This window comes from Botrytis fragariae (genome assembly GCF_013461495.1).
Source record: "Botrytis fragariae strain BVB16 chromosome Unknown tig00000163, whole genome shotgun sequence".
NCBI classification, from domain to species: domain Eukaryota; kingdom Fungi; phylum Ascomycota; class Leotiomycetes; order Helotiales; family Sclerotiniaceae; genus Botrytis; species Botrytis fragariae.
Window position 1 is genome coordinate 116,123 of NW_023500999.1, and position 25,390 is coordinate 141,512.

General features: G+C 41.7%; 5 protein-coding genes across 5 annotated transcripts; 1 reads left to right on the forward strand and 4 right to left on the reverse strand.

Moving 5' to 3' along the window:
* Window positions 1–334: 334 nt before the first annotated feature.
* On the reverse strand, window positions 335–1,225 carry Bfra_009649 (uncharacterized protein; the record flags this gene model as incomplete). Its single annotated transcript, XM_037339990.1, has 4 exons — window positions 335–339; window positions 396–564; window positions 708–757; window positions 1,096–1,225. The coding sequence occupies 4 exons, from the start codon at window positions 1,223–1,225 to the stop codon at window positions 335–337; spliced, it is 354 nt and encodes a 117-aa protein (XP_037189213.1).
* A 2,349-nt stretch (window positions 1,226–3,574) lies between these two features.
* Bfra_009650 (uncharacterized protein) lies at window positions 3,575–4,810 on the forward strand (the record flags this gene model as incomplete). The annotated part of the gene is made up of 2 exons (XM_037339991.1): window positions 3,575–3,777; window positions 3,847–4,810. The coding sequence occupies 2 exons, from the start codon at window positions 3,575–3,577 to the stop codon at window positions 4,808–4,810; spliced, it is 1,167 nt and encodes a 388-aa protein (XP_037189214.1).
* Window positions 4,811–6,112: 1,302 nt separating this feature from the next.
* On the reverse strand, window positions 6,113–9,826 carry Bfra_009651 (putative piwi-domain-containing protein; the record flags this gene model as incomplete). The annotated part of the gene is made up of 7 exons (XM_037339992.1): window positions 6,113–6,358; window positions 6,426–6,860; window positions 6,910–7,120; window positions 7,178–7,732; window positions 7,823–8,084; window positions 8,159–8,258; window positions 8,294–9,826. The coding sequence occupies 7 exons, from the start codon at window positions 9,824–9,826 to the stop codon at window positions 6,113–6,115; spliced, it is 3,342 nt and encodes a 1,113-aa protein (XP_037189215.1).
* A 3,946-nt stretch (window positions 9,827–13,772) lies between these two features.
* Bfra_009652 (uncharacterized protein) lies at window positions 13,773–13,916 on the reverse strand (the record flags this gene model as incomplete). Its single annotated transcript, XM_037339993.1, has 1 exon — window positions 13,773–13,916. One exon carries the CDS (start codon window positions 13,914–13,916, stop codon window positions 13,773–13,775), a length of 144 nt encoding a protein of 47 aa, XP_037189216.1.
* An 8,347-nt stretch (window positions 13,917–22,263) lies between these two features.
* On the reverse strand, window positions 22,264–24,108 carry Bfra_009653 (putative duf1752-domain-containing protein; the record flags this gene model as incomplete). Its single annotated transcript, XM_037339994.1, has 2 exons — window positions 22,264–23,915; window positions 24,009–24,108. 2 exons carry the CDS (start codon window positions 24,106–24,108, stop codon window positions 22,264–22,266), a joined length of 1,752 nt encoding a protein of 583 aa, XP_037189217.1.
* Window positions 24,109–25,390: the final 1,282 nt, after the last annotated feature.

Genomic DNA, 25,390 nt, shown 5'->3' on the forward strand with positions numbered 1-25,390 from the left:
GATGGGTAACAGTATGGATAAATGGGATGAAGGGACGATATACGACTCCGTCTTCTTGATTTTGTATTTCTTCATAACTCGGCTGAGCAAATACACTGGAGGTGATCTGAGATAGATCTGGGATAGATAGTGGGTTTTGATTCTATACTATGGCACAATAATATTTTCCCCTTCTTATACATGATACTTCAATACTAACTAGGTAGATGTCGTGATTGTATTTATACTTTGATTTCTCTATGGGTATTTGCAAAAACTCATACATAAATGCATCTATACATCCATCTATTTCCCCCCTCTTCTTTTATCATACTTTGCTTCATCATTTCTTTTCCTAATCTATGAAAAGTTAGCTTTACCATCGTGAAATCCCGTCAAAATGAAATAATACTCACTATCAACAAGTCCCGGCCATTGCTCCTTCAAAAACTCGACAACAGCATCAGGACCCTTTTCGATTTGTAATCCGTGTGGGATGGCCATAGTTTTGATACCTGGTTTGGTGGATTTGGCGATTTCTTGGATCTCGTTTGCTTCTTCGGTGGTCCACATTGAGGCTACGAACTTGGGGAGTGTTAGTGCAGGCTAGGGGGGGGGGAGTCCAGGAGAAGGGGGAGGCTGAAGAGATGGAAGGTGTAGATGGTAAGGGAGTGTGGAAGTTTGGGACTGATGGAGTAAAAGGAGAAAATGCGAGTAATAATACGTACTAAAACATCCGGTTGTTGCTCCTCGACCATGGCTTTCACGTCTTCCATTCCTGTAATGCAGTCAGTATTGTTGCTCAGTTCCCCGATTTAGCTGTTGATGTCTTCACGTGCTTCACTTCTATGCTGAGTGGTCGATTGCTTCCAGATTCACATATGAAGTAAATGAGGATGTGTTTCATGAAACTTGTAGATATGGCACCAGTGAGACTTCATTTGGCCAACGGATGCCTCTTTCAACATCGATCCATAGTTCCAGAGTTTCATATCATCTTCTTTTGCCAATTTTCCTTGCCCGTATGTCTCTTCACAGTGCCACATTCTCACTTCCAATTCCAAAGCCCATGGAAAACATCAGATTAGGAAAGAAGAGACTTTGAATAACACTCACGCTCAGCGTTTTTGACATATTCAATGGTATAGTTCTCCTTAACATCCTCGACAACTCTTCCAATCAAGATCTTTGCCCGAGCTGGTACTTTGTTAACTGTAACGAGCTTGTAGGGTCCTTTTGGTGCCATTTTGAATGTGTGTGATACGAAAGAAGAGGATATAGAATGCGTATGTGTGTTTGTATATTCAATGTTGATGTGATGAATTCAGAAGATGTTCAAAGGTAGAGATATACGAAGCAAGAAAAGCAATTCATACGTACCATACAACCCGAGGTCGGAAAGGAAGTCGGGAGATGGACAATGGTGGACGGTGGGGAGTGTGGGGATTGATTATGGAAGTGGTATGATGAGAATGAGGGGCACGGGAGTGCTTATCGGGGGTTTTTCGGGAGGGGCAATTTATGAGGAGGATTTGTGCAAGATGTGTGGGGACAGGGATTTATTTTTGGATGATGACAATGGCGAGGATGCAGTATCAATCGATGGTACGAACATGTACGAGCATGTACGAACATATACGAACGAGTACAAGAGTTTCGACATCCCACTGACACCTTGAGAAAGCCTCGAGAATCATTTGAAGATGTAAGGAGAGATGTCAACGTACAATACCTCAATCGAACCATGGGGGAAGATCCGTGAATTTGCCGATTGATGAAGGGGTAAAGTTGAGAAGATTTTCTATCGTTGAGAAGAAGACAAACAAACTCTCCCGCAAACCAATTTTTTCAATCTCGCGTCACTGTACTCGTACCTTTGCATTGCATATCCTTTGTGCATGCAAGTTTTTAATATATCTTCGAAAATACATCTGGTACCCCCATCGTGATCAAACCCCCTTCATTGGCCTCTTTGTCATAATTCTAGCCAAGAGCCTGGTTCGACAATGCGTAATCTATGGTCACCGCGGCGTAGTTATTGATGCATAACAGAATGGTTCCGCCAACTCAAATGTATTTACAGTCTTTAATTGATACTCAAAAATTGACTACTCATATATCTATCAATGCTGAGGCTTCCACAAGCTTCGCAAGTCAACGAATGTAGCCACCCATCGGATGTACAACCGGGGTAGTACAATCCACAGTTCACCGATTCTAGTCATTCCAAAGCCTTTCCATCACCCTTATAAGAACTCTAGCTCGCGAACCGGCGAATAGATATATACGACAAACTTTGTTATACGGCGGAAGTTCCACAAATGCACCCACCATTCACCGATTCTGATCATTCTAAAGCTTCTTTACGAATGTCCTTATACGAAACATTCCATCTTGCAAGTCCCCGGATCTCCGAAGCCACGCTTCACTTCCTAGTCAACATGCGAAAGTTACATTGCTCAAGTACACTTTTCATGTATCCTCGTACCCATCCTACCTATCATCATACCATTCAATCCATCAGTCAACATATCCGTATATGACAGGAGGGCCAAGATGAGTTCATTTAATCTGCATAGGGCAAGACATTCTTCATTTCATAGGATTGTAACCATATTCCCTCCGATCCGTACCTCCTTTCCTTAGATCACCTATCGGGCATCATCCTAAATCAAATTCCCGCATCCCCGCAAATTATAAAGGCGGTAAAATGGTGCAGTAGCATCCTCGCCGACAATTAAAGATTCTTGGGTGTTATAGTCGCTTACTCGGGGACCTCAAACCCGGCTACCTATTTCCCGAGAGATCTCGGGAATCTCATTATCTCACTAATATACAACGATCTTTCGAGAAAAAGGTAACTTTCGTCTCTACTTTCCTTTATATTGCTCTGAAACTCTCTATAATTTTGAGAAGTTCCATAATTAACTTCACTCTAGCAATGGAAAGTTTCTGGAAGGATTTTTTTTAGTTCTTTAGAAGAATAGTTCACCACACGGGCTTCTTTGTTAGGGGGAAATATAATCGGCGACCTCATTTTTTTTATAGATGGGGCTGGCTTCTTCCATTTCATGGATGAAGACTTTCAAAGTACCGGTGAGAAAACAAACCTGACTACGGAGCATTCATCAAACAAAGGAAGGTAGGAAGATAGCTATGTACCTCGTAAGTACTAACAAGTAATGAATTAGCGATTATGTACCGTTATAGGTATGTCATTTTCATGCACAAGGTGTACATTATTTCATAGTATTTTTTATATTTGTGGAAAGTTTGCGAAGTTTCTTGCAAGTGGAGGTCATCCTCAGTCTGATAAGATTTGAGTTAATAAAGAATGGATCAAAGAACTTTTCAATCGTATCATGTTGATAGTTAAAGAAGTGAATCATTATCTTCATATGATTATGACAAATCCTTCTAACATGGTCGAGGTATCAAAGTTGCTACTTCCCACATATCAAAATACTAGTACCAAAACTCAAGACGCTATGAAAGACACGATTCAATTTCTTAAATGAACTTAAATTTTAGTTCATGAAGATCATCTCTGTTCCATATACATATAATTCAACTTCCAATCCGTTTCTCTTTCAAGATGGTTCACATTGAGATCCGGAATAAAGAATTCGCCATGATTTCATTTTCAACATCAGGAGCGAAATCAATATTAAGTGGTGCACTTTTTGGTGCAGCACTCACTGCAGCAGGAGTTTATTCTCCTGCTGTGATTATATCGCAGATGAAGTTGGAATCTTTTCATATGCTGAAAGTGTTTCTATCAGCAAGTGCTACTAGCGCGTAAGTTGCCTCTCTTTTTTATATATTTCCAAATTCTTTTGATAGAATGGCCACACTAACACAAGATAGTGCGATATTCCTCCTCGCCCATCGTCTCTCACCAAACATCGCTCCTCCTCGCCAACCCTCTTCCCTATCTCTATTTCCCTACGATGGAAATCTCATCGGAGGTCTCCTCCTCGGTACCGGTATGGCACTCACGGGCGCCTGTCCCGGAACCGTTCTCCCTCAAATCGTAACCGGTTATTCATCCGGACGTTACGCCTTCCTCGGAGGAATCCTCGGCGGAATCATATATTCTTTTATCCGTCCCTTCATACGTTCTTCGAACACTCGTCCCATCGTTCCCGATTCCAAACCAACACTCTATCAAAAACTCGACCCTAAAGCCGATGAAGTAAAAGCAGTTTATATTTATCAAAACTTTTGTTGGGGAATCATTCTTCTTGCTTCGTGGCTTTCAAATTCTCAGGAACAAAGTTTGTTGAGTGCGACGTGGGGAGGCATTGGTATTGGGTGTGCGCAGGGAGCAAGTCTTTGGTTGACGGGGAACACGTTGGGGACTAGTGCTGCGTATGAACAGATTGGAGATCTATTCTGGTGGGCATTAGAGAGATTGAGGAGTGGTGATATTGTTTCTTCTGAAAAGGTTTATGAGAATGGAAATGGAAATGGGAATGGTGTATCGAAGCACCACGCTATCCCTCAACGTAAACCCCGCCCCTCCATCCGCTCAAACCTCTTCACCTTCGGCATCCTCCTCGGCTCCTATATCCTTTCTCACACTTTTACACTACCATCTTCTCTTCCCTCACCTCTCCCCAAATTATCCCTCGACACACCCATCACCTCAGAAATATCAATAATCCATGCACTCTTAGGAGGGATAGCCATGGTCCTCGGCGCACGCATAGCAGGTGGTTGCACGAGCGGACATGGTATTAGTGGAATGAGTCTGTTGAGTGTCAGTAGTGTTATTAGTGTGGGAGCTATGTTTGGCGGTGGCATATTATGGGGCACTGTTGTTGGTTGAAGGCGTTTGAGAGGGAGAGAAGTCAAGGAAAGATTTAAAGAGTGGATGAAAGGATATAATATAATGGTTTTGGGAAATAGACGGGGCTCTGGTATATATTACTGGTAATGGGGACCTTCATCGACTGCTCAAAATGAGCTAGACTTGGACTGGAAATAGTATTGACAGCTACTCGGTAGATTGGTCTGTGGGTGAAGAGAGTAAAGGAGAGGAATGGAACGGAGAAATGAATGGTGGAGTCGTTATACCCAATTTGTTTATTCGCATGCTTACCTTAATTCTTCATTGCATTTTTGCATTCTCACTCACTTTTTTCAATTACTCTTAATTGTGTTTTAGCGATGCGACTAGTTTTTCCAATGACTTTTACGTTTATAACTTAAATGGGAGCAGAAATTAGGCTCTGGTAATTTTGGGGAGGGAGATGAGAGGGAAGTCGGCTTTGAATGTTGCTATTACCGTGTCTAGTATGAATGTATGAACAAAATGGGTATCTAGCGTATATCAGCTAAACATATGAGGTAGTTGATTCATGAAGATGAAGTATTTCAATTTTGAGATTAAAATGCAGGTGATGATTTTGGTATGGAGAAGTCGTTATGTGCAAATGTGATGTAGCATTACCTGATCTTGGATTTTATAATTGAGTACAACATTTACGAATCGGATTAAGTGAGTATATGATCGAGAGCGTGCGAAAGGTAGACACAAGAGAAGGCAAAAAGGGGATAGGGTTAAAGGTAGGAATTTGGTAGCTAAATGAATATTGTGATGTGAATGGGTCTTGGAATCGAATATTCGAGACAAGTTAGAGTTCGGCTAGTGAATCATGTCACGTTCTCATTACGGGCAGAATCACTACATTGTTCACAGAGCAAGCGAGTATTATCATACTAGTAAGGACATACAGAGAAAGACTGCTATCGAAATCGACTGTCCTAAAGCAAGTTTTGTTTTCAAACCCAAATCGAACATCCAAAAAGCAGATCAAACCCCGAACTTCATCCCAAAGCCAAACACTTAAAACAAACCAAACCCTGAACGCCGACTTGAACACCCATAAAGGATTATTGGATCCGCCATTTTATTTTCCTCCGTTTTCCTTATCCCAAACGCCGAAAAGGAAAACCAAATCGCAAAGCAGAATTAAATAAGTCAGGGAATTAAAGGGAGGAAAGAAGGAAACCTGAAGGAACTAAACCGAGAAATCATCAAACTCCCGCAAAACTCCTAAACTCCTATACTCCAAAACAAAAATCCAGTGAACCAAAACTTTATCCGCCGCTCTCGTTATTCCATATCTCAAAGATAAAACATTATATTATTGATATTATGATGCCATGGATTTCCAGCAGCACTGTTCCAGATTGTGGAGTTCTGTCGATACTGAGTGACCGTCGCATTAGTTAGGGTAGTCTCCATTTCTCTGTGCAAAGCAGGATGCATGTAACAGCGGAGGCGAGTGCACAGGATATCTGCATATTTTGCTGGTGTGCAGATCGAGAGACCTTTCGTAGCGCGAGATCCCGTAAAGCAGATAAGGTTTGTCTAGGATGAAGAGTGTCAGCATTCTAGATTAAATGAAAGCGGCATGTGAAGGTGGTTGGTTACTCACGATCGTTTCCAATTGTCCAAGCCCATATCCGATCTCGTCAACAATCAACACATAGTGACCTGTCCTCGCAGTTCCTAGTGCGCTATCATGGCTCTGTAGGTAGAAGTTTGTGCGATTGGGATCGACAACGCCCCTGTCCACTACCGTACCGGAGGGAAGATTTCGACTCGGCTGCTTATTATTGTCCGGGAAGAATCTTGCATGATGCCGCTTTCCTACCACCAGTAGTGTGATCAAGGGGGAAACCTCTCCATATTTTGCGACTAAACTCGCACACGCTGCACGAACTTGTGGAAGTTCTTCTTCGAGTACCATACCGTATTGGGCTTCACCAACGCCATCACGGTAAAAGAGAATGTGGGCAGGAAGATAGCCATTGTACTGATGATAAGCCTCTAGACGCTCCTCGACCATACCTTGGAGGTCTTCGATGAACTTTCGGTTTGGTCAGCAAGAACTTCTTTCAATAGTTAACTATGCATACCTCGGTATTATGGGGCTGCAGACGTGCTGAAGCGAGATAATGCACATAATTGCTATCGCGGGTAGCAACAACACCAGCTTGAGATGGACATGCGTCGTCTTGACCCTTCCCAACATGCGTTACGTCAGCACCCATGATCATCGTTCGGTCTCGTAGCGGTATATTTGCTATTCTATGATTTATTCCTCCTAGCTTAAAGTTGATCTTAAGACTAAGATATGTGGTTAGCCATGATTAAGAAAGGCTATTGTGTACAGGGGGAACCTACGCAATGTTTGCCATTAATCCCAAATCAGGTCTAGCACCTCTATCAACACCATCTGTGCTAACACAAACAGTGGGAATTCCACTGATACAATCGCCCCACCATTTGACATCTGAGTACAGGTCGGCGCCACCCTTCTTGGCATTGGGCAAGAGAACAACGACAAGCGGAGGATCGACCCCTCCACCCCGTTGCTTCAATCTAGCAACTGCACCATCCAAAGTAGCACTGAAAGCTGTGCGCCTCACAGTAGGATTTGCGATTGCTGACATCGGAACACTCTCCATGAAGCTTGCATTATTTCCTGTGGAAAACCCGTAGCGGTGCAGATCCGCGCATAAGACGCGAGCAAAATCCGTCGCTCTTGTCTCGCGTGCCTGATTTCGATGCTTTGTATCAATATAGATCAAATAGAGAACACGATAGGGGTTGCCGATTACAGCAAAGCCTCGACCATTTGCAACATCGTTGAGAGTCCAACTTGCTGGATTGTTCGGAGCAGTTCTCACAGGATTTTCACTACGGAACTTCAGCTGAGGGGGAGCCAGTTGTCGGACTCTATCCAGAGATAGAAAATTGGGTTGAACGTCAAGCCCAAATGCCTGAAATAATTAGCTTAAAACTTATCCTGGATTGGAGATCACTTACATGGTAATGATCAGGTGATGGTAGTAGGCCAGGAGAGGTATAGCAGTGTTTTTAAGACTTGCCTGATTAACTAGAGGTGTCTTGGTTGCCAGACGCAGCATTTGTTGGGTGATTTCTATCCCGGCCTTCTTTCCAGCGGGCTGCCACCAGCAAATTTTTAGCATATCTGCTGGGTACCATATTTGTCTCTGCCCTAGCACGATACTTCCTACATTGACACACCAAGCCTCTGGACTACAACCTTGCTGGTGCCCAGGATATGCTAATCAATACAAGGATTAGCTTTATCGAATGAACGAACAGTGAAATGGAGAGGATGCTAGATTGTAAACTTACTATTCGTCATATGCTGCCAAACAGTGATAGGTCGTCCATTGTCGTCGGTAAAGGTTTTCACGCCGACCGGTTGAGCATCGATACCAGTAACAGTCCATTTCTTCTTAGGAGTTTTTGGATCCCTACAAATGTTACTTTAACACCTCTCAGCTCTCTAATCACATTTGTAGATAGTGGCAACGGCGTTCCGAACTTAGTCGAGATCCACTTCTCAAGCAGACACTGATGAAAAAATGCCGACGTTGTGCAGTTCAAATTGAGAAGCAATTTACCATCCCCAGGGCGCATGGAGCTGAAGAATCCGTCGCAGAGGTCCCAGAGCGGTTTTGGGCCGTTTTGGTGATTATTCGGTGGTAGAACCCTAACCGTAGAGAATGGCGCATTTTCAGGGTAGAACTTGTTTCCCAATCGACCCCCTTGAAAGGTATCCGGAAATATCATCTGCCAAGATACAATGTTCAAAGACTTGAGATCTTCGCCAGGGTGATAGTTCGGGTCTCTTCCAGGAGCCCTGTTTACGAAACGCCTTAACTCGGCAAGGTTGACATTATGTTCGTAGACAAGACTTGTTGACATGGATAACGGAGCTAAAGCTGGGCCCGCAGGGGTGAGCAGGTGACTTTTGGTGATAGTATTGCCTAGAGCATCGCCACAATCAGGGTAAAGTCTTCCAACCGAGATTATGTAGCAAAAGAAATCAGTGGCATAAACTGCAGCTGGAGGATTTGCAACCAACATTTGGTTGATCATAGCTCTCTTCAAGTCAGATTTGACGATGGACCTAGATGTGATATTGCCATCACGGTCACGGTTTGGCATGTTTCCGAATTCTACGCGATACCTTCGAAGGTCAATGGTAGGGTTCGTGATTCTAACTTCAAGAAAGTTCGCCCGAATTTTGCTGTTACCAGAAGCTGGGAGTTGATTATCAGGAGGATATCCGGCCAGGCGAAGACTTGCCTCTGTCCACTTCTCACAATTTTCCTTCCTTATCTCCGCGTCTGTCTTCTCTTCGCTTTGATCTGCAGCTCCTTCATCTGCAGACTGTTGACTTTGTGTTTGACTCTGGGGTCGACCTGAGGCCTGACTTGTCTGACATGATTGACTTGGCTGGCTTGGCAAACTCTTATTGAGTTCAGACAAATTAATGAACGAGCCAGGTGCTGCGGGACTAGGTGCTGAGAGGCTAGGTACTGGAGGATTAGATTTCGTAGAACGGGATGCCGAAGTTTCAATCTCAGATGGGCCGGATTTCGAGGGAGTAGATATCAATGTCATAGACGGCGAGGACTGCGCGTAGCGTCCTTTCTTGAACTTTTGATCGTACTTCTCTCTACACTCTTCCCTCCGAATCTCCGGTCGAGCTTTTTGAACCTGACTTGCAGCTCTGTATTTAGGGAGAGTGAACTGCTCGAGATGAGAGTCAAAACTCTGATCTAACATACACTCACGCTTGTCATGCCATCCATGACCACAATTACTACACGCATTTGCCTTAGATTCCTTGCACTGATGAGGCTCGTGATCTTTTGTGCAGAAGTCACATTGTCGCTCCGCGTCAAATCTCCGGTAGGGATTAATGTCGGGATCCAACGAACAATGTTCAGTTCTTCGATGTTCTGATTTTCCGGCTTTGCACAGGGCACAATTTCGTACGTACAGCTGCATCTTGATATCTGTGTGCGCGAAAATTCCAGCAAAGCAGAATTTGAGAATGAAAAGATCAAAATGGAGAAGTGAAAGGGGCGGATTTGGAATGCGCCTGAACACTAATGATTATCTACTTCTACAGGAAATATTCATGTTCTTATACCGATTTCTTGTGAGAGCCTCTCCACGTTACAACCCTTTTCTTTTGCAAAATCCATATCACATGATTTTCACAGGTTTGATGGCTATTATGTCGATTGGTCTTGTGAATGACATTCAAACCACACGAAGCTGTCACGCCTGTGAGAAGCACCTCACGATACTTCGTGAGATGCGCATTTGCGTCTTATTTCAGTCCCCAGTGGAGTGACTTCATTATCATAAGAGGCTTGGCAAACGTTGCGTTAATGATCTTAAGTAAATATTTCCGCAAGTGCAGATGTCAATTGCGAACATTTGGCAAGACATGGGGTGCTATCAAACTACCTCCAGCAGAAAGCACGTGTTTTTGCAGCAAACTTCGATCATTCGAATAGATACGTGGCTCACGAAACTGACAAAATAGCAAAACTAAGTATTCTCTGAGATACATCTGGTTGATGGGGACAATCTTTGTCGCACAAAGTGACATTTGGACTATCCTAGAATTAGGAGATCAGAAGCATCAGAAAAGAGAAAACGTACAGTCGCGAATCGGGACGTATCTTTGAACGATCTCTCAAGAGCATGTGGTAATTTACAAGGTGTACTCTTGCATCTCCCACCCGATGCGGCAGATCACGTCTTCAGTCAATCATACCTAAAAGAATTTTATGATAATGCGATTGTTACTTTGCGAGATTACTAACGCAAAAAAATGAGGGTATTATGAGGACTGTTGGAGACGGAGGAAGAAATTTTGAGAGGTACAATTGGCTGTCTAGCCGATAGATTGTGTGTACTGCAGTACGCACATGCAAATCCAATCATAATTGGTGCTAATTCTCGTTTAACTTCACTGCAAGAGAGAGAGCCTTGTCCAACGAGCTTACTAGACGTATGGATGAACAAACTATGTTGAAGGCTTGCAGAGTGGTCATTCGTGCAACATATTTTGCTCAACGACCATTAACAAGAACATTCATTGCCTTGAGGTTATTCCCTACTCAGAACCTGGTAACCATGTCAAGCCGATTTACTCCGATCATGGACATATAGTGCACACTACACTTGAACAATAGTGCCAAGCCAACAGGACCATAGGATATCTCATAAGTTCACTCTGAAAATCCCGAAACAAGTTGAGTATCCTCATTGCTATCCATTGAACGAGGTGGAAAACACAAGAAGATGCTCTCACTACCCCTACTATCACTTATATTAGTCACATAAACAGAGTATGAATTTTGAATATCCAATCTCTTCTTACATTCTTAAATTCACCATCGCAGATTGATATTGAAGATGGCAAGAATTGCGGGAATCGGGGATGCCATTTCAGCTAATAGATAAAAATCAAAATTTGACATAATTTTCCTTCCATTAAGGACTCCTCCCCATGTCTTTGACCGGCTCGTTCTCTCTTTGCGATACTGGTCTGTTTTCACGAAAATGTACATACAGTCTGCAGGTACATATGATCTCCATGGGCTTTCAATATATCCAAGCCAGGAAATTTTCCAAACTCGTCTATATTGCACTGTGTCAAGGAATCTTTCTCGCCGACAAGCAAATCACTCTTTTCCGTCCTCATTCCAAAACCTAAGAGAACAGTAGCACACTAATGCAGAAAATTGCATATCACATGGATGCAACTTTGACACATGCATCCCTCCACAATTCAAGTATGTTCATCTGTTCTCGTGGAAGAGCAAAGACCTCTGACATCAAGTTTAAGTTTGTAGACTCTCGGTATTAACGTGAAGTGAGACAAGGACATGCATAAGTCAGTTGACTAATGTTTACCTTATGAAAACTCTAATCAACACTCCAAAGTATTCTCACCTTAATGTACTTGCAATAGAGAAGTATCATATCATCGTCCATTATCATCGATACTTTACTCATGTACCACAACCCCGCGTCCTCCAATTGCCCTCTGATTATAATCACGCGGATATAATCTGTAGCACAACCTTATATAAAGCTTATCATTAAAAAAAAGCGATATAGACAAGACGAGATAAGAACGGAAGTTAATTTTGTGATAGGAATGGCGGTTTTGTATGTGCGGGGATCTCGTATCACTCAAGAATTGTACCTTTCTCCGCATCGCTAAGACTGTCAAAGTGCACGATGTCGCAATATCCCAGGTTTTCTAACTTTCGGTTTATGCATACGAGGTACTCTATCTATGTATATGAGGGGTAGGAACGTATTGACGTGCACAAATGCTTGTTCCCCTCAGAGGGATTCTCGCTTATCCCGTAGACGATGCAACAAAGTGACTTGCATTGAATGTGAAAAGATCTGTAAAGTATAGCTATCACTTGATCAGGTGAACTAAACCCCGCAGTTCTGTTTCTGCTAACACCTTTACGATTTGTAGATTGTGCATTGAAGCTCATCATTTCTTCCTAATATCACCAAGTCAATCCCTCGAGTTGAGATGAATTCTGAATTCAGACTAGCAATTGACAATTGTCTTCGCTCATACAGCAGCATTCAGTAGTTTTCACTAGACCAAGATTTCTAGCAGCACCAAGAACTCCTTAAATCTTGTCCTGAATTTCATTACCTGTCACCTGAGCATGGCTTCCACAGAAGCCACCAAATTGCCGTCAATGCCTCGAGCATGATTCGTTGGCGTCAATTATCTCCCTAAATCTATATCCTCGGAATAAACGCTTGGCAAGTTGGGATATTCCATTTTCTTTTGCCAATGAAGGCGGGCGAGGGGATATATAACTTAAATTGAACGTGCTGCTGTGGTTAAGAAGAGGAATTAAAATTGATGTCGTCTAACAGATTCATTTGGTGAATTGAATTGCCCCAGCAGGACTAATTCTCTTAACTCTAATTAAATAGCGTTTCAAGAAAGTAAATTGATAGAAAAATAAAACGATTGGACGTGAATATTCAGCATTAATAAATAATATATCAAATGAACAAATCGAGCAGGAATTGCGTATTCCATCACATACCTATCTGAAGTTTATTTCTGGGATATCTAACTTAGAGCAACCAAATTCACCAAATGAATTATGAACACGGTGTATTACTGAGTGTTAAATCTCGTGTGTTTACTTTCAATGCGAAACACACATATAAACTTTCAACACGAAGATAGAGTTCAGCACACGGGTTCACTTGAGCCGACGAAAACCATATGACAACAGAGGACCTGCATTCCACACAAGTGCTAAGCGGAAAACTCCTTAACTCCTATAATGACTTTGTCAAAGTATTACTCAATGCCGATATCACGAATCTTGAAATTTCAAGTGCCATTCACATCTCATGACTGGTCAAAATATATCGGAAGGCAACAGTCATGGTCAAGCACCAAACCCCAGATTATATTAGCGAAACTCTACTCTCACTCAGAGTCAAGACGGAAGCTAGAAAACTCTGAATGCTTTGACAAGTGTGATTCTCGAGTCAGGCTTTCGGTGTTAAATTTATTCTGAGAATATAAAAATAATAATGAAATATTCAATTGAATATTTTCATTCGTCCGGGCAATTATCATAAGTGTCAAACCGGCTTTTCTTCACTAACATTCGAATCAAACACAACCACGACTCTTCCAACGGCAAAAGGTTTTACAGAGTTCAATGACACGGGGTGCATGAGCATTTGAATACCTTTTCCCATACCTCCTGTCCAAACTCGACTCCTTGATTCCTCAACACATGACAGAAAATTGGCCAACCAATCAAAATATTCACAAACCAACATTCCATACTGTTGGAATATATTTTGAGTTTACACTTGAATTTATACACTCGCATGCATATTTCTTCTAGAATGAGGACATCACTTTTCAAATACCGATGTCTTTAGACATGTCGTATCTTGGCAAGCATCCCAACTCCAGTCTTGGTACATTGACATCATCGACTTTTGTATTCTTGTCTGTTGGAAGTTTTTCGACCCCGCAAAGCCCCCGAGCCGCAATATCAATCATGGTGGAATTGACAACCGTCGGACCGACACCCTCACCGGTATTCCTGTATGTTACAGCGTACAACGTACATTACCCCTGATGAACATGAGCTCCTCTTTTCTGCCCGTGAATGAGAGCCCATTAGTATGGCCATTACTAATCCCTCTTCTCATCTTGACACATTTCCATGCACACAATATGAGAGAAACTGCCAACTTCAAAACCATATTCGGTCGAATTTTTCGGTGAGCCCCACTTGAGGAATTTCGCCGCGAGACCGCAGCAGACAGCATTTCTCCTCTCAAGGCGAGGAAACTCCCGTTTTGGGTTTCGGTACATGCATGAGCGTTGCATGTGATATGTATCTATCTGTATGGCCGACAACCCTTTTGCACTGATTGCGCCCGGTCGTTTCCGAATTGCCCAAGTGGAGCGCATCAATAAGGTTACCACAGCGACCGAAAAAAGTTTATTGCCTTCTCAACAATGGAATTTTTGAAAAAAAAAGTCGTCTCATGTGACTTTTTTATTAAAAGGCCCAAACCCAATGTGCGGTTATGCTTCGGCTTGACTTTACTCCTTATGCATGCTGGTCTTGCATAGGCGGTGCACGCTAGTGACACAACACCACTAGAGCTATAGAGTAAAGCGTGTGACTTGCATGGCATGGAGGGGTAATTTTTTTCTATAAAGAATTCAGATAAGTGGGAATTCAAAAACCAATAAAGTCAATTGCCCTATCACGTCACCAGCAGTACAAATGATCAATGATGACGCTAAGCTAAACGTCTAGATCTCCTGAACTAAAAGATCTAAATTCTAGTTCCCGGCAAACCCAATGAAAAATCCCTCCAAAAGACAAGGAAGGAGAATATAGAAATCACGTTGAGAAAAAATGGAGAGGGGGTTGAGTTTGTGTGTACAAAAAATTGGAAAAGGAGATCCAGTTTACGAGAACTGGATAGTGGAGTGGTGGATTCCAATTGTCCGAAGCGAGTTTGAGAATTTGAGATCTGTGGAAAAATTGAGATGATCATCTGGAGAATTGGAGCTGATCGCTTGTTTCCAGCTGGGGAATTCCGGATTCTTGGGGCACCATCAATCTGACATTTGGAGACTCCAGTGATTAGGTCGTGGAAATACCAATGCGTGTGTGATATCAAAAATTGATGAAGGGTGATGAATGAGGAGGTCGATTTTATTTCTTTCACATCACACGCTGTCAGCCTTGTGTTACATATATGATTTTTGAAGCAATCCGAATGGATAGATTTACGATCGACTAAGCATTATGACCGTTGGTTACACACATCTATATTCTACCCGGTGGGCGAATAGTAACTAGGTCTCAGAAACGCCGATATGTAATATATTAAAGCAAAAATTTGAAAATTCTCATCCTCCTTCAATTTTACCGAGCATAGCAAAAAATACCCTGAATATCACCATCTCCACATCGTCTACACGTTAGTGACCTGCCTAATGCAACATCGCAAAAGGGATTGACCAATTTTCTACATTCTAGATTTTAAATATACATCTGCACGTTGGTTGGTTCGTGTACATGCATACCTAGACACACACACACACACACACACACACACACACACACACACATACCTACCGGTACAACTCCACTTTGTGGAAAAGTCTCAATTGTAAGCTCGTTCGTAAATAGTTACATGTTCGTTGGACATCGTTGTTGGCATATTCATCCACCTATTGTCCTCTCAACCGTTTTGCTGGCACACATACGAAGTTTCAGGGCTCTATTTAGTATCGACTGACCTTACATACCGTTGTCCTTACATCTGCATCTCCATCTACATTTCCAGCCCTACCAACACTTAAGCTATTAACCATGCATTCACCCTGTCCAACTCTTTTTTTTCTCTCGACGGTGTCGTCTCAGCGACTACTAAGTGGATCTTTTACCGCAGAAAAATGCAATGATTGAATAAAGACGATAATTAATAGGGCCGTGAAGAATAGGATTTTCATATTTGGTGTAATATTATTTATTTTTTCTATAATTGTTTGTGCTTACGAGTTAATGAGCTAGCCATGACGAGTCTATCCCCTATTTTTACATGAGGAAAACACAATGAATGGATAGGTATATTCATCAACTTCGTATCTGCTTCTTTGGTTCTAGTAACGGATGTCGCCGTTTCAGATGTTAGATCTAGGAACAAGATGTATTCTGTATGTACCAACCTGTATATTGAATAAGTTGAATTCCACATTTCGCTTCAAATGACTTCTCTGGCAAGGAAAAGGAAAGAATACCTAGACTTTTGTATAATTCCTTCTAGAACAAAAGAACAATTCATTCATTATGTACGGTCTATAATAGTGACGATTTGGAATCTTGGAACATACACTTAGTGTCAAAGCTATTACTGCATAAGTTTTCTTATGCTTGCATATCTAGGTGCTGATGTCGGTATTTAGCATTAGATTCGGCTTTTCGTTTTTATGCTAATCCATTCTCACCATCACGAATCTCAAATACTACTACCATCCGTGAATTCATGATGAGAGAAAGACCGTCCGCGGAAGAAAAGAGTTAGGTCAGAATAAGATTTGTAGATGTGAGATATAATGATGGTACCTACAGTTAGTTCTAAACTATATAATCTGGGTCAGAGTTTAATTTCTATACCGATTGTGTGGGATCGGGATTCCTTTTTGGTATGGGCATTCTCTACTTCATCAAATACAATACGGATACATTTAAATTGTGATGAAATAGAGTTTCCAGATGAAAATGTACATTTGTACACAAAGCAAAGCGAAAGACTGCAGCATACCAACAGTATCTTAAACTAGGACTTCAGAGCCTACAAACAAATGAATGGCAGGGGGCCGTCCCACTTCAACATCGTGAAAAACAGCGACAACAACTTCAACAAATTCAATTCGAAAAATAATAACCACCAAGAAATAATATCCACGCAATGAAAACCATTAATCCCCCTTCCAGAAATTAACTCAGGTCCCCCTTCTTCCTCTCCTCCTATCAATCAATCAATCAATCAATCCCATCTCAATTCTCCCTCCATCTTCATATGCACCACACCATCTTTTTCACACCATAAGCAAGCGCCCTCTTCCCTTCGCTCATAAGCGCGCCCGTTAATATATCATCACTAGGTACGGAGTATCTGTGAAAAGCAGCCCAACCAATCCTCCTTCACATTCTTACCAGCCATTACCTCACCACCTATCACCCATTTCTCCCCCGAATCCCCCAAAAAATTATCCAACCAATAAGAAAAATCAGAGTCCACCCGTCCCGCCACTTTTTGTATATATGTATATTCTAGATGGATATGTATCTGCCATCACATCTAGAATTTCACATCCTTCCTCCCATGAATTCCAGATCTTTCTTTCACCGCCGTTATGCATGCATGCACAACACATGTTTTTTTCTTGGAATATATTGAGGATCAGCTGTACATATACATACATAGGTAGCTGTCTTCAAGAATGGGCGCTGCACGGAGTAGCGAAGAAGAGTTGCGAGTAAATATAATGCAATTTAATATAATATTATTTCTTGCTCTCGGAATTAATAATTCATTTGTGGGTTCAAGTATTCATCGATCTCTTTATTCATCTATCCATCTATGCAAATAATTCTTCCGTATACACAAAAGAGAAGTATCGAGACAATACAGATTATTCCAAGCCCCCTCCCCCTCCCAAGCGAGGTTTTATCCCATCCCATTCTTAGGACGAGAGGAAATATAATATTGAAGAAACAAACAAACAAAAATCAAATTTATTTTAAACATTCTCCACGGGGCTGAGAAGTCAGAAACGACGAATAAATTAATCTTGGGGCTTTTTCCCTCACAGATAGAAATATATTCATATTTGTAAATAGAAATGATTTGTTTCGTGCGCTTGTAAGCTACGCGCCGTGTTGTTGGGATATGTGTATACATAGGTACAGACAGACAGCAGTGCTTACTTACTTGAACGTAGCGGTGTATACTATATTTAATTCAAGACAGACAGGTAGGCGTTTTATTTTCGGTCTGGGATATTCGGATTGTGCTGTTAGTGTTAGGATTATGAGATGTATCATTGATGTGTGTGTATAGGCCAAGTACAGAGGATGAGATGGAGGTAGCTATCCAGGGGAAAGGAGGGGCTTTGAAGTGGTAGAACAAACACATCTCGGACCTCAAGTTTCGTAATGGGCGGAGATAGGTTGGTAGGTAGATGGGGTGTGAGTGATAGGTAACCTTAGAATATATGTGTATATGTGTGGCACAAGGCAGATACAACTTATTTCATATCATTTCTACAGCATCAAGGCTGAATGAATAATACCTATCTACCTGGTAATGGTGGGGTGTATTACCGAACGTGGGGAAAGAAAAGGAGGTAGCGTTGCGCTGCATTGCGTGACATACTACAGCTTACCTTTCTCATCTTTCTTACCATCCATCTTTCCTATTCTCTCAAATCGCATATTATATACAGTTTATAATCCTGAAACATCTTCATATCACAAGCCATTCATCTTCGTTCCGAAATATCATTTGGATTTTTTGTATTACGTTTTAGCATAACTACCTAATATTCATATTCATATGATTACTCTAGTCTTGGCGGTGACATTGCGGAAGTAAGTGCCGTGTGATAAATACCTACCCCACGCCATCATCATCTTATCTCATCTCATCGTTCGTTTCATCGTTTCATTAGCTAAGCATTGTCTGTAACCTTTCTTACCTATTTATTTCTAAGAAATAGTAGGAGGTAGATATAAATAAATAATAAATAATGAATAATATTCATCACCACCTCATCGCATCAGATATTTAACCCCCAAGCTCAATCTCACACGATCAAAAACCACAATCCCCCCATCCCCCATCCCCATCCACAGATCCAAATATCTACCTAGGTAGTCAGCCCAGCAAAATCCTACCCGGCGAAGTAGGTAGGTGTAATGTAATGCGATCCAAACTCAGGGGTAACCAGGTCGCGTGGTTAACATTTGGAGAAGGGGGGTGATGGAATCTTACATGTGTGTGTGTGTGTGTGTGTGTGTGTGTGTGTGTGTATTTATAGCAAGGGATAGGATGTGACGAATTCGACGACATTACGGGGAAAGGAAGGGTCCGTACCGGATGGATGGCGTCAGCAGAGATGGGAAATCTGAGGTCAGATTGAAAAGAAAGAGAGAGAGGTGCTGGGATGTTTAAATTTTAAACGGCGATGAAGATTTGGGCGTGGGGGTGAGGGTGAGGGGATTGTGTATAGAGGGAGTCGAAGATGTATATATAGATAATTATAATTAAAGTTGACAAGAAATAAATATTGAGATGATAACAATAACAAAAACGCTCACGATAACGACCATGCTATAAATACAAATGTAAATATACTACACATCCCACCCACGAAAAACCCAAACTCCCCAACACATCTCCGATTCAGCTCAAGAAAATTTGGTACTAGTAATAAGAAAAAGAGTATTTAGATACTGATGGAGGTCAGATAAGGTAAGATTCTTGATGAATAATGAGGTAGATGTAACGATGACCAGTCTGACACTCGCGTAACAGCAACGGTTTGGAGAATTTTGAGAGGGGAAATGGGGGATGGAGAGATTGATGAAGAGGTGAATATATTCCGAATGATGAGGGGAAAATAGGATCGATCTGTATGTGTGTATATAGAATGGAGTGAGATAAATTTGAAGCAGTATATTGTCAATCTACATATATGTAGGTAGGTATTTGATATGTTATTTTCTTTATTCTTCATTATGTTCCCCTTACCCGCCTTCCCCGCCTCCCCCTTTTTTATTTTTTGAATCAACGTAATAGTCACGATCGAAGTAACAATAACGATAATGATATAAATGTAGATGTAGATGTAAATACAAATGTAAATACAAGTATAATACAAGTATAAATACAAACATAAATGCGAAGTAATCTTATAATCTCAGAAGCATATACATACACCTCTTTATAACTTATAATTGGTACACTAGGAAATCATTCATCATGCCTTCCTCTCTTCTCCTGTCCCCTTCTCTCACCACTTAACCTTTAGTTTCCCGAATCCAAAGTACTAAGTACCAAACACCGAATTCTAATACGAACATACATTCTAGAATGAATAAATAAATGAATGAATGAATGAATGAATGAATGAATAAATAAATAAATAAACGAATGAATAAAGGAACGAACGAATGATTAATAATCTAATCTAATCATTCTACTAATTCTCTTCTCTATATCCATCTCCATCTCACGATCCCTCTCATTACTACCTACATATCTTCATTACTACCCACCTACCTTCATACGTATACACATACAGATACACATATCCATATATTATTTGTGAATCTCGCCTAATCTCCCCCCCTCATCTTCTCCTTTCCTCCCCCCGTCCTTTCCTCCTCTTCCCCCCTCTTCCCCTCTCTTCCCCTCTTTCCCCATGAATCTAATAAATTCTCCTTACCTAATAACTATACCCAATCTCAATCTCAATCTCAATCTCACCTCCATCACCATCACCATCACCACTACCCCACACTCCCTCAGCATTCTCATTCTCATTCTCATTCTCATTTTCACCAGCTTCACTCCATATCTTAGATCACACCCTTCCTTACCCTACCCTACCCTACCCTACCCTACCCTACCCCTTCATTCATGTTTACATTTACATATCCCCTCCATCTCACTACCTACCTACTCATCCTCGCCTACCAATCCCTCCATTCCATAGTAAAGTAAACCCTCGATTCCAATTCCAATTCTCTCCCCTCCCTCTCCAGAAAAAAAACCCAAAACCATCTCCATCTCCATCTCCACCTCCATCTCCACAACCCAACATATCTTTCCCCCCTTCAATTTATATTCCTCCCTATCCCCCCAAAAAATCACTCTCTTAATTCTCCTCTCCTCTCCTTCCCCATCTCTCCTTCCATCTCCCTTCTCATCTTTCCCTCCACCTACCTATTCTTCCTTTTCCAATCCATCTCCATCTCCATCTCTACCTCTACCTCCCTCCCCCTTTCTCCCCCTTTCTCTACCTCTCTCCACTCCTCCCCTCTTTCCTTCCCTCTTCTCCATTCCCAAAATCCACATCGCTATCCCTTCACATCTCTCTACTCACCTCCTCTCACCTCATTCATCACACCCCCCAATAACACTCTTCCCTCTTTGCTTCTCCCTTCGGATACTCTTTTCCCACGTTGTCATTATCATCATTGTCCTTCCTCATTATCATCCCTCAATCTCTCAACCTCTATAACCCAACATCCAATATCCTCATCGTTACTCTTATCCTCCTTACTTGCCAAAGACATCTCATCTTCATCCTCAAATCATCACTTCCAGTCAGTCAAACTGTCAACAATACATCAAGTCACTCACATCACCACTATCATATCATCACAATCAATCAAAAGAACCAAAAAGTTTGTATAAATATTTTATTTTTATTCTCCTCTTCTCCCCCCCTCTCGTCTCCTCTCACTAAAAACTATCTAATCTGCTTGCTTTCACTTCGCAAGTCATAATACAATTGTTCCGTATTCCCGTTCCCCCTAAACTTTTATATCATCCACTGCCTATCCTTCCATTCCAGTTCCCATCCATTCAGATCATGTACAAAGATTCATGCTTCCTCTCGGAAGTTCATGATCTTCTTCTCTCAAAAAGAGGAAAAGCTTGAACTGAAAAAAAAATCCCAAGGACTTTCTCAAAAATCCATTATGTGGTATCATCCCAACGCCAGTTGAAATAAAATCCGCTGGTATCAAAACATTCTTTGAAAAAGAAACCATTCAGTTTCCTTCATAACACTTTTCCTCGAAAAAAGCTTTTGTGTAAAATGAAGAAGAAAAACAAAGACGCAAAGAACACCGATCCATAATTTCCCATTCCATACCAGTTTATTTCCCATACCAGTGTTCTTTCCATCCCCCAAATATGTGTGGAAGTTATCGACCTTTTTCTTCCAAGTCGCTCTGTGAATATGTAAAAGAAGAAAAGTAAAATAAAAAACAAACAAATATCCCACCCCTCCTTGATCCTGTGATTGTAAAACATTCGCTATAATGCAAACTAAAAAAAGCAAAAAGACATTAATTCGTGCCCAATGCTATGACCATGTAAAAATTCCACACGTCTTGTTTCTATGCCAAGAAACTCCATGACGATGAATGCAGTTTTGACTGTGAAGTCGATGTAAGACTTTATAATCACCAAAAGGTAATATAAGTCAAACGTATAAATTGTTGTACGCTGTTGTTGTTTACTCGATGCGCAGATAACCCATTACATTATGCGACTAACACGTAGTATTGTTCAGAAATTTACCATCCTTTGGAATGATATTCTCCCAACCCTTGACTGAAATATTGATTCCAGCTTGAGTTAAGAGCTTGATCATCCTTATCCATGTAGACACCCTCTGGGTATTGTTTAAGGTTTGCAACATCATGTGCAGTATGTCTTCGTTTAAGAGCTGCAGCAGCTTCATTGACGGATGACTTTTGTCTTCTTTCCCAAAGGAGGTTTTGTCGAAGACTGACAGTCAATTCAGTTGCAAGCATGTTTCTTCTTGTAGTTCTTGGTGAAAGTGCTTGTTGATGTGCGGTAGTGTTGGTGGTTGTCTTGATAATTGGTTGAGCTCCACGAGGAAGTTCAGCAATTGGTTTGAGTCCTCTCATCATGAGAGGAGTCTCGTCGGATTCTGGCGATGCTGCAAGAGAAGGACCATTTGGTGAAGAGTTTCGGGATCTTCGAAAAGCTGGAGTAGATCGAGAAGCTTCGGTGGCAAGTGCTTGAGCACGATCGTTTTGGTGAAGCATTGTAGTGATCAATGATCGTCTGGAGGTGAGTTGTGGTCTGGAATCAACTCGTTGAAAGAAGGTCTTGTCATCGATACTTGCGTTTCCAGAGTCCTCAATTGAATCTTCCCAATCAGAGGAATCATCATCATCGTCGATGGCAGATTCGTCGACATCGTCCTCATCATCTGTCTCGAAGACATCATCATCGAATGCTTCCTCTTGAATGGTTCTAGTGGCGACCTCTTCTTGGAAAGAGGTTTGCTTCTTGGCCAAGGGCTTTTGAAGTTTGTCAGTTAATGCACTACGTGGTTGCATTCTGTTTGGTAGAGAACTCTCGTCTTCGTTTGATGATCCACCAAAGCTGAATTTGGCGGGCTTCTTCTTTTGTTGGAGTGTTAATGGTTTGTCATCCATAGAAGCTGCTTGTTCACTAAGTGAGTCTTCACCTGAAGATCCACCAAGGGCGAACATTTGCTTCTTCTTGGGTGCAAGTGCTTTTGAATCTGTTGCGAGAATATCGGCAGTTGGTATCGAGGATGGCACGGTGTTGAGGGGGATTGAACGCATTGAGCTGCTGACATGTGCGGGTGAGAGAGAGAAGCCTTTGACAACGGAAGTGGCACTCTTTTCGGAGTTACTGCTTGATGATTCCATGGTGGCAGATTGATTTGATGAGTTGATTGAGAAAGACTCATTTGATGGCATGGCAGGTGATTCATATTTTGGTTGAATGAATTCTGGGATTCTCTCGGCGAGTGGCGCAAGGTAAGGTGTAGAGATTGTAAGAGGGGCCAAATCTTTCTTTTCCTTGATGGTGATGACCATCTTCTCAAGATCATCAGGTGTGATGTGACGTTCCTTTCCTCGACTCCTGCTGTTGCAAGAGTCTTGTCTGTGAATTTGTCGGTGTGAGATATCGAGAGGAGAAGAATCGGAACCTTCTTCGAATTCGATGGCCTCTTCGTCAACGAGTGAATCTAAACTTCCACTTAATTCTGGAACGTTATTGGAATCTAGACCTTCGGAACTTCTTGAGGATCGTGAGATGATGGGTGTAGTAGTGTTTGCTTCTGAAGTTGGTTCACAGCAAAAGGTTTCTCTGTTCCATAATCTCCAACTTAAGTTCTCTAATCTTTGACCTTCTTCTAAGGATCCAGCACATCTCGAGAAAACTGTTGTAGGGAAGGTTAGTTAGCATAGTGAATGATGGGAATGTCATGACGCGAATGATTGCATGAGTGAATAGGAGACAGAAGTCAACTCACCAGTCCACATGCTGTAAAGGTTCTCAACGTTTCTTGTATCGACTTTATGAATAAGTCCGGCGTCAACGGTCAAGACCGGCGCATTTAATCTGGAAGGCATAATGATTGTATTTTGGAATCGAAATTTGGCTCGAACGCACGAGCTGTTATGAGAGTGAAGGCACGACTGCGGGGACAAGTCGCGATATGATCGCGAAATCGTGGAGGAATGTTGGTTTGTTATGTTGATGATGGAATTTTCGTAATCGTATCGAATCTATTTAGAATGATTCAATTTGGTGGAGGCGATGTCGAAGAGTGAAAGGTTGAATGCTCGGTCGGTCGAAAGAGAAAAGTATTCGAGGTATTGGTGGAGGAGGGGGTGGTAGTTGTAGTTGTAGGTTTAAGTTGGGGTTGAAGAAGTGTGGAGGAAAAGAGGTTGATGGACCGGATCTGGGTGAAGTAAAGTATAAGTATTAAATAAGCGTTTTCGGAATAAATCGCCTTTTTTTCCTTTTGGGTCCGTTTTAATCGAAATGGATTTTCTGGCGAGCTGCAGGAAGAGAGAGGGAGAGGTAGAGGAGAATAGAGTCTTCTTGAATGTATTCTTCTTTTCGTTTCCACTGTGAAATGTGACTGTGACTGTGAATGTGGATGTGAATGTTGAATGAGTTGATTGATGTTGAATGGGAAGAGTATTATTTTGGTGGTGGTGGTGGTGGTGGTGGTGTTGGAGGTGGTGATATTTGATAGATATTATATCCAAGCAATGCAATGTAATGTGCTGGTCGGCTTTCTTTTAGACTGCCTGACTTTGACTGAACGTGAACTACCTTGAACCTTTTTAGGTTTACCAGCAGAAAGGCGGAAAAGGAAGAATGAAAAAAAAAAAGATTAAAAAATAATAACAACGTGTGGATCCGATATTATTATTATTATTATTATTTTCTTTTCATTTCATTCACGATTTTCCTACTTTCCTGCTTTCCTCTTTTCTTCTGGTGGTCGGTGAATTAAAATCCAGTCAAGTTCAAGTGGTGGAGGGGGGGTTAATGATCGGTCTAACTAGGGTGCTGAGGTTATGAGTAAGTGAGAAAAAGGCTAGATCTCTCCTCTTCTTTTGATTTTTCCCTTCTCTTCTCTTCCCCGGTGGGAGTGGATATCAGTGAGTATGGGTGGGTGAGTGTTCTCGGTCTTCTCAATGTTCCAAGAGAAGCAAGAGGACAATTAATTCATTAGTGTCGTGTGTTAATTACCCCTTTGAAAGGAGTTGTGTCTGCTTTGGGATTAGACTGGATCCAAGTCCATGCCACGATCTATGACCGATCGGTCGATTCTTGATCATTCAGTCACTCTGGCTTATTGCTCCATTGGGTTAAGTAAACGGCCCTTTTGTGTGTGAG